The sequence below is a fragment of the Lolium rigidum genome, chromosome 4 (assembly GCF_022539505.1).
Source record: "Lolium rigidum isolate FL_2022 chromosome 4, APGP_CSIRO_Lrig_0.1, whole genome shotgun sequence".
Classification (NCBI taxonomy): Eukaryota; Viridiplantae; Streptophyta; class Magnoliopsida; order Poales; family Poaceae; genus Lolium; species Lolium rigidum.
Window position 1 is genome coordinate 180,866,204 of NC_061511.1, and position 9,909 is coordinate 180,876,112.

General features: G+C 46.6%; 1 protein-coding gene across 1 annotated transcript; it reads left to right on the forward strand.

Moving 5' to 3' along the window:
- Positions 1–1,030: 1,030 nt before the first annotated feature.
- Positions 1,031–1,919, forward strand: LOC124706350 (chitinase 2-like). The gene has a single exon (XM_047238018.1). It carries the CDS (start codon positions 1,044–1,046, stop codon positions 1,917–1,919), a length of 876 nt encoding a protein of 291 aa, XP_047093974.1. The 5' UTR covers positions 1,031–1,043.
- Positions 1,920–9,909: the final 7,990 nt, after the last annotated feature.

Genomic DNA, 9,909 nt, shown 5'->3' on the forward strand with positions numbered 1-9,909 from the left:
GTCTGCATGCGTGCGTAGTTCCTCACTCCCAACTGTCACGATGCCCCTGAACGCACGTCGCTCCCGGCTCTCATGTGTGCCAATATGAGTACAAGGGTTCCTTGTTGTGGTTATATCTTTAAGCATCTGATTTAACCTCTTTTTAACATAGTATTTATTAATCAATTTATATGCCCCACCTACTAAACTGTTGGTGCTGTAATTTGAACTCTTCTAGTTTAGGAAATACTTTTGTACTTGCACGTATATATGTGGGTGTTTTCGGTCACCGTTTATTTTGCTTTAAGATTTAAATAAAATACAGAAAATAATATTTTCATCTACCAAGGCGAGGGGGAATCTCAAGGAATAAATTGATGGTCCAGAACACACTCACACCCATGAGTATAAGTACAAAATCCACTTTCAACTCATCATATTTATCATATGTTTCTACTGTCTTGTTTTTCTTATCCTTCTTTCTTTCTCCTTGTTTTGGTTTTTTTTTTCTGTTAGGTTTCATATCTAGTCTACCCCAATTTGTTTGAGAAAAAGACTTTTATATATGTTGTTGTTGCTGCTATTTCATCGTGACGTACGTGCCCAACAGAAAGGGTTGACGAGGCACGTTGGAGGACACGTGGTGTAATTGCACTTCGCAATCGAATCCCGTGTCACCTCAGGCTGGTATCACAACATTCTGATGGTATCTGTTCCAGCGCATTTAGCGGCATGCGTTCGTAAGAATTGTCAAAACAACCACAGTGGTGAGTGCTGATCGAGTGCCGAGTGCTGAACATTGAACAAGACGAAGTGTAGAAACTAGCAGCCCATAATGTTGACTTATTCCGGAATTCCGTTTATGCGGCATCCAAGCGACTATCAGCACCCTATCGTTGACTGGTTGTCCGTCCGTGCATGCGGCATCCAAGCGTCCACAAGTGAGCCTCAGGGCTCAGGCGCTATAAATTTGGATACAAGCGATCATTCATGTTATTCGAATTTGGAGGGAGCAAGCTAGCGTCGAACGGGAGTGAGATTCGATCCAGTGCGCTTAACTAGCCATGACCAACGGCTACGTGTTCCGCGAGTACATCGGCGCCCAGATCACGGGCGTCCGGTTCTCCGACGTGCCCGTGAACGCCGGCCTCAGCTTCCACTTCATCCTCGCCTTCGCCATCGACTACATGGCGAGCAAGTCGTCCCCGCCGGCGCCGACCAACGGCGTCTTCGCCCCGTTCTGGGACACGGCCAACCTCTCCCCGGCCGCCATCTCCGCCACCAAGGCGGCCCACCCGAACCTGAGCGTCATGGTCGGCCTCGGCGGCGACAGCGTGCAGAACACGGGCGTGAAGGTCGCCTTCGCGCCGTCCTCGGTCGACTCCTGGGTGGCCAACGCCGTCTCCTCCCTGTCGACGATGATCAACCGGTACGGGCTGGACGGCGTGGACGTGGACTACGAGCACTTCGGCGGCGGCACTGACGTCGACACCTTCGTCGAGTGCATCGGCCGCCTCCTGACCCAGCTCAAGGCGCGGTTCCCCAACATCAAGACCTCCATCGCGCCCTTCGAGGACGTCGAGGTCCAGAAGCACTACAAGGCCCTCTGGGGCAAGTACTCCGGCGTCATCGACTACATCAACTTCCAGTTCTACGGCTACGGCGCCAACACCAACGTCGACTATTACGTCAAGTTCTACGACCTGCAGGCGCGCAACTATCCCGGCTCCGGCGCCAAGCTGCTCGCCAGCTTGGAGACCGGGAACATCACCCAGCAGCTCGGGCTGCTCTCGCCGGAGCAAGGTATCGCCGGAGCCAAGGAGCTGCTGCGGCAGGGCAAGCTGCCGGGGTTCTTCATCTGGTCAGCGGATAGCTCCAAGGCGAGCCCCTACAGGTTTGAGTTCGAGACCAAGGCTCAGCAGATCGTCGCCAACCATTGACGGATGGACGCGTCCATGTTTGCGGCCACACTTTGACGTACACGCTCGTCTTAGTCATCTATATGCACTTAATAAGACAAGTTTGTTGCATACCATGTATACGAAGTCACGTGGCTAATATTAAATAATTACCGTGTACGGTATGGCTGGACTAACGAGCTGCTTAGCTCGTTTAGGCCCGGCTCATCAAGACTCGTGATCATGAAAGCGCGGATAGGTAAACTTATTATCTCTAACGGGCTAAAAGTGAAGTTTGGTTCGGTTCATTGTGCGCTAACCAGCGTTCATTAAGTCGTTTTCCAACTGGGACTTTCTTCCCATTTCCATTACAGCATATAACGGAAATACATCAGTCAGTTTTTGTCTCTACCACACAACACACAAAAGGAACAAGACAACTGAAAAACAGGAAGTCTAACTGCCTAGCCAAAGGAAAGTTTTGGTAGGAAAACCCGCTGCTCAGCCTCGGCATCGAAAACTAAGTTACGAGGCAAAAAACCTACCCCTACACTACAAAGTTTCAGGTTACCACGACCACAAAAGAGCTTCAGGATACCAAAATACCACAGCAACAGCTCAATCAAGAAGCTAACAAAGCAACAGCCAACATCAGGCCCAACTTTTTCTTCTAGTCTTCCCCATTAGTGATCATCAGGAGGCCAGTCCTGGGCCTTGGAGTCCCTGGAGCAACCGTCACAGCACCATGATGTAATACCGACGCTTGCTGCAGCATCTGATCCGCGCCTTTCTTGATCTTCTCCCCCTCCTCCACGCCGTAAATCCCTGACCAAAAATGCAGGAAAGAACAAATTGTGGCGATCGTTACTAGAGGAGAACGAACAACAGTTCCGTCAAAGGTTATCTTGTTCCTGACATTCCAAATCCCCCAACATATTGCGGCAAGGAGAAGCATATGGAATTTTTTTCCCATGTGGATAGAAACAATGTAACCAGGTTATACTTTGCCATAAAGACATGGGGCAAACCTCAGTTCCCAAAATTTTCCCCAAGACCCCCCAAACCACTTTGGCATTAGCACACTCAAAAAATAAATGTCTAGCAGTCTCACATTGATTACAAAAAGAGCAGAGAGGGGAACCTGCCCATCTGCGTCTTTTCAAATTGTCTCTACTCAAAATAGCATTTCTGAACAATTGCCAAAGGAAAATTTTTATTTTGAGAGGGATTTTAGCTTTCCAAATACATTTGTTGTGAGAACCAGCCAGGTTTCTCTCAAGGTGTTGATACATAGATTTGGTAGAGAAAACCTTTTTGTTACTCAGGTTCCAAGTAACTACATCCGACTCATTTACCAAAGGCCATGCCCGGGCCTTGGATTTGATAAAATCCCAATGTACCAACATATCGGGTAACAACCTTCTCCTAAAAGGGACATTGAAATCACAACTAAGCATTCTCTCGAAGGTCCACTCCTGACCTTGAAAAATATCAAAAAGATTCGAATACACTACATATAAAGGTTTATCTTCCAACCAGGGATCAATCCAAAATCTTACTAAGTCTCCTTTTTTAGCACAACTCTTCGCCCCTCAAAATAGTAATCCTTTACTTTCAAGAGAGTTTTCCAACCTGGGGAATCATGGATGCAAGGTTTCACCATCACAACAGATTTGTTTCTAAGATATTTTGCTTTCACAATTTGTTGCCATAACCCATCTTGCGTCTCTAATTTCCACCACCACTTACACAGGAGACTAATGTTTTGTTTTCTGAGATCTTTGACCCCAAGGCCTCCTTTGATTTTGGATCGACAGATTCTCGACCACTTGACCATGTGATACTTTCTTTTCTTTTTCTTACCAGCCCAAAAGAAGCTCCTTCTATGTTTATCCAATTTTTCAATAAATGTTTTGTTTAAAAGGAACATAGACATATAGAAATATGGAATCCCCGAGAGACTGGAATCCGTGTAAGAATTACAGCGACCTCCTGAGGGCTGCGGAGTCCCCAATCCAGGAATCAAGTTTTTTAAGCATTTTAGCATCAAGGAAATCCCAATCAACTCTTTTTTAGCTTTGCAAAGGTTACCGGCATACCCAAATATTTCATCGGTAACCAATCAACTTAGCGCTTAAAGAGGCCATTCGAATAAAATCTTGTGGTCTCATTGTCGCGCATTGATAGTAAAAATCTCACTTTTCGTAAAATTTATTTTGAGTCCGGACATGAGTTCCGAACAAGTAAAGCAATAGTTTCAGGTTCACAGCCTTTTTCGGGATCATGAGTTAAACATAGCACCGTATCATCCGCATTGCAGGATACCGACCCTTTATCCACCAAATCAGAGCCAAACCGCGAGATCGGATCATTACATTGTGCTTGTAACACCATCTTAGTCGGATTCACCTACCATATTAAACAAAAAGGAGCCAATCGGATCTCTCTCGCCTAACCCCTTGGCACTTTGGAAATATGGACCCATTTTATAGTTGACTTTGACACTCACCATCCCATTATGAAGCGTATCCGAATCCACGAACACCAAAGGGGACAGAAACCTCTAGCTTCGTGACAACTCAAAAGAAAATCCAAATTCACTTTGTCGTAGGCTTTTTCGAAATCAAGTTTTAAAATCACCCCAACTTATTTTTTAATATGTACATGATGCATAACTTCATGCAAGGAAAACACATCATCCATCAGATGTCTATTTTTTATGAAAGCATTCTGCCGAATGCTAAAAAGCTTTGGTGCATATGGGTCAAGCCTGATGGTTAAAGTTTTTGTAATCAACTTATGAATGCATCTAAGCAAGCAAATGGGTCTATATTGTTGAATTTTATTCGCATCCGCCATTTTTGGCAACAAGGTTATAACCCCATAGTTGAGTCGCTGCAAGTTCAGGCTACCATTATGAAAACTATGAAAAAGGTTCATCACATCATTTTTTACTACGTCCCAACAGTGTTGATAGAACTCAGTGGGAATCTCATCCGGCCCAGGAGCACGATTACTTTTCATGGAAAAGTGAGCATTTCTAACCTCCAATGTAGTAAAAGATCTAGTTAGATTTGTATTATCATTCTCATTCAAAATTTCATCCTCACTCCATAAGTTCTGCACGTTCATTAAGTCGTTAAGGAGTACGCACGCTCAACATGCAAGAAAAATTCTAAGCTAAGAGCATCTGCATCTCCAGCCGTTGGAGGCCCCCGAAAATTGATTCGGATTGGACCTATTTTTGGCATGGCGGGGAGCAACGATTTTCCAGCCGTCCCGAGGAATTGTCGGGTCAAAGCGCGGAATCTTCATTGACATGCTGCCAGAGCGCGGAATTTGCTCCATCCGGAGTCCCCGACAGCACCCCGGGAAACCGAGGATGGTCTGGAGAGTCCGGACGGATTTAGCCCTAAATCCAGACGAAAACGAGAAGCTAGGGGTGTGACTGGACCGTTTTCGTCCGTTCGATGAAAAAAAAAGTCCCGGGAGCCTTCCCGGAGACATGGCTGAAGATGCTCTAAGATCGGCTACTTGGGAGGTCGGCATGAGCGGGGATGCAGTCAGCAGATACCGCTAGCGTCCCGCTAGGAGTTCAATAAGATGAGAATACGAGATAAGAAAGTTGCAATTAAGAGTAGTGGTCATTATAAGGAATGCTTGGTCGCTTACCAGATGGGCTTCGTTGCTTGCCATACACGGTCAAGTCACCTAAGATCAGCTACTTCTCTTGAGATATATCTATACTTCTTATAAAATAAAACCCCACTAAGTGTAATTAATATTTGTCTATCTTAATATGCAAGCTATCTACATCATCTACTTCCTTAGCCAATCATTTGTCCACCTCATTCCACTAATAATAGTTCTTATTTATTATCTATCTCTACATGCAAGATATTTAGATTATCTATTTTTAACCATTAAACTAGCAATGTCATTCTTTTTATTTGCTGCTCGATTGATAATATCGCACCCTCATGCTATATCCTTACATAGAGTCATGTACAACTTAGTCACCAAATAGTTTTGGCAACCAAATAAACACTTTGCAAATTAAACTCAGTGTTACTTATGAGCTCTTATATACGATAACCATACAAGATATTTAAAAACGTAATGCCGCAATTTGCATGCATTTTTCATGCAAGCCATCCATATCATTTGGTTCTACACTCGGTTGATTTCACCTTATCTAAATCAATCCACGTACACCTCTAAAATATAACAATCTTGAAATTTTCAAATAGTTATCCATTTCATGGCTATTAAATTTAGTGTCTCAGCTACTATAACCAACTAAATATTACATATTCTATAAACCAAGTTTTATGTGTTTTATTAGATTTTCTAAAGAGGTACCCGCTGCAACACGCGGGGTATCATTCTAGTTATTATACTTGTCAACTGCAGGCAGCTAGTGCGCTTAACAAGTAGCTCACAAAACTCGTTGGCTTGATTGTTTAACTCACTAAAGTTAACGAGCACAAAATGATGTTTGGCTATTAAGAAACGTACCGGCTCAAACGAATCAAGTAAATAAGCGCTTGTTAAGCTCTCTGAGCTTCAAGCTTTATATCCATCCCTAAGGGTATCTCCAATGGGGCGACCCATCCCGCGCCCGCGCGTCCTGATGGGTCCAACCGGACAAAAACGTGGCCCAGCGCGCGGACTCATCCCTAAAACGGATGGCCGCGGCGTCCGGGACGATCCAAACCTGGCCCAAATCTAGGACGAGTTTGCGTGGCCGGATGCCGCGAAGCGGCTGGTCGCCGCCCTCCCTTTGTTCGCCCTGGCCTCTGTCTGTCTCCAAAAACACAAACACTTCACTCCACTCCCAAAACCTAGAGATGCCCGACGAAGCGACTGCCGCCACCACCGCCACCACCGCACCATCGGAGACGAGGCACAGCTCGCGGCCGTTGCCGCTCCTCCCGTGGCGGCGGCTCCTCAACTGAACGCTCCGGTGGTCGTCGAGCCCGGGCCGGCGCCGAAGAAGGCGAAACCCGAGATCACCGCGGAGCAGAGGGCGATGGAGAGCAAGAAGCGGGGCGACCGGCGTAGAGGGCGCTCCGAGCAACGGAAGAGGGGGCGCGCCGCCGCGGAGCGAGCGGCAGCGGCGGCGGAGTAGCTCCTCCTCGGACCCGAGACGGAGGCGAAGGCGACCACGCGGCAAGAGCGGCGCCATGCTCACGCCGCACGCAGCGTCGCTCAAACACTTGACCATCCCGGCGCCCGCACGGCCTTGGCGGGGAGCTCGGCCCCCGTCCTGGCCCGGCCCCTTCTTCCAAGGTCAACATGCCAGCCGACCGCCCGTTGGGCACATGCCCGCCGCGCACGACCAGCGCTGCCGGCCGAGACGCGTACCTGCCGACGGCGGTCGAGGTGGGCGAACCGCCGCCGTTCCTTCGTCCATTGACCTCAACCGTGCGCTCTACGAACCCCAGCTCCCCAAGCACCGGGAGCGCAGAAATGGCGGCCCGTGCACGCAACCCCGCGACGGAGCCGCCCAGCGCGCGCCACCACCGATGCAGCACCGTCCACCGTGCGTGCCCTCCGCTCCCACACGCACAATGTCGACCACCATGCCCTATGCTCAACCGAGCAAGCCCCCACCCACCCCATTGACACAGAGGACACCACCGCCACGTCCCAAGAAAGCATGAACATCGAGCAGAGCCGCGTTCGCCGACGAGCTCGCGGCCAAAACTACGTTCGGACAAGGTCGCAGCTTGCCGGGTTAGCAAAAGAACCACCAACTACACGGTGCAGGAGGACAAGGTGCTCGTCGGCGGATGGTTGACCACAAAAGATGGCCGACGGTGCCGACACAGTGCATGATCGCGCCGGATCTATGATTACTTCCATGAACATCGCAAATACGGACAAGAGCCACGGAGAGCGACCATCGACATATTCGCTCCAAAAGAGGTGGGGAGCACCCAAACGGAATGCAACAAGTTCCGTGCGGCGTATGATCACGTGGAAGCGATCCTCAAGAGCGGTTGGGCATGAAGGACTTGAAGTGGATTCTTAACTTCAACATATTCATCCGATGTTTGCACATATGTTTATCGTTGCTGTCTCCCGCTTTTATTTTAGGCGGGCAAGTTTGAATGGCACAAATTCCAACAATGAGCAAAAGACCTTGTAAACTTCATTGCTGTAGGCGAACCCATGGCACCCCCCAAGTTCCGTGAGGCACGAGGGCACATGGCGTCCTTTGGACTCGGCAACAAGACCGCCAAAGATCCTGGCTACCATTGACCTGATGGGCAGCCTTGCGTATTCGCTTTCGGGCAAGTCGCCTGGCGCGGCCAAGCGGGCAACCAAAGCCGACATGAAGCGTGATGCTTTGTCCATGCTATTGTCTGGGCACTTTGAAGGAGCCGAAGTGACAGAGAGGTGTCCACGCACAAGAGGGATGAGAGGAGGCACCGGAGAAAGATGAGGACAGGAAGAACTACTTCGATGTCCAAAAAAGAAGCTTGAGATTGAAGAGGTCAAGGCCAAGACCAAAGTTAGAGAAATTGAGCGGAAAGAGAGAGAAATTGAGCTCGTAGCAATGGCAAGGGCCAAAGAGGTGGAGTTGAAGTCGAAGGAAGTTGAGCTCAAACGGCAAGCCGAAGACAACCTGATCATGAACGCCGACTTGACCAACATGAGCGAGGCGAAGAGAGCTTGGTTCGAGAAGATGTTGTATGAGATCTCGAGAGCGCCCAAATTGAGTTGACAATCCCAATTTGTAATTTTTTCATTTGTTCGAACTATGGCACATTTTATTTCTTCATCATGCAACATTTTTATTTGATATTATTTTATGCTATTTGATATTATTCTACAATTGTTAGATATTATTCTATATTTGTTAGATATTATTTATAAGTATGTGTGGTCAGATGGCCTATTTCCCAAAGAAATATGTCAAATGACCAACGGGTGGCCGCGTTGCATGCGAGCGTGCACACTCCAACGGACACGCGGACGCGGGGCGCCATCTCGGCATCCCGCACGGCCACCCGAACGTCTAAAACGACGACCTGGCAATGCTGGCCCGTTTGATCGCCCTGCTGAGATGCAAGTTCCTAATGTATGGTGTACCCGTACGTACTCAAGTTTGAATAAACGGCATCTAATCGGTTTGACAAATTAATTTGATTATTTTATGGACTCCTACTGCATGCATGCACCAAGTGGTTGTATTAATAGCAAAATACTGTTAATAGCAAAGTACTACCCTGTTTTAAAATATAGTACTATTAGCTTTCTAAAAAGGTTTATATTTTAAAATGGAGGTAATAGATCTGGTACAAATTATACATTTGCATTTATTCAATACATTGAGATGATGAGTAAATTACTACCACAACGGGAGTAACAGATAATTTCAATAGTATAGCCAACTATCGATTTACAATGTAAGACGACATATCATTTGTGTCATCATATACTAATGATAATAATGGCCATGTTAACGAAGACTTTACTAAATATATTACTCCACCTTTTCACTTCACAGCCGCTCAGAAAGACGCGTGTTGTTCCTCACACGCACAAGAGCCTCACCTCCCTTTTCTCTCCTCTCCTCTCTCCTCCAACTCATCTAAAATATATTATTTAATTTCTTATAATCAGCTGACTGGACTCTATTGTACTTGCTCTAAGAGGCGCACACGTATTCCAAGACGAACTTTGACCATAAAAATTGAGCAACAAAATCATGGTTATATTATATGTAATTAGTATCGTTGAATTCGTATTGAAAAGCACTTTCTAGTGATGTTAATTTTATACAAATAATCTGTATATATTTAAAGTAATACTTAGTCAAACGAAAAGTATCATGCATCTCATGCATGCAAAAAATCTGATGTGGAAGTGCAATTAAAGATGAGGGAGAGGATTGCATATGTAGATACTTTATCATAGCACGTAGTACTAGAAAATTTAATGTCAAATATATCTTGTATATAGATCTACATTGACATTCTACAAATCAATTAATATAAGAAAAATTATGATACCAGTACAT

Excerpts from the sequence above, each read along its gene's own strand:
- LOC124706350 (XM_047238018.1), top strand. The coding sequence starts at position 1,044 with ATGACCAACGGCTACGTGTTCCGCGAGTACATCGGCGCCCAGATCACG.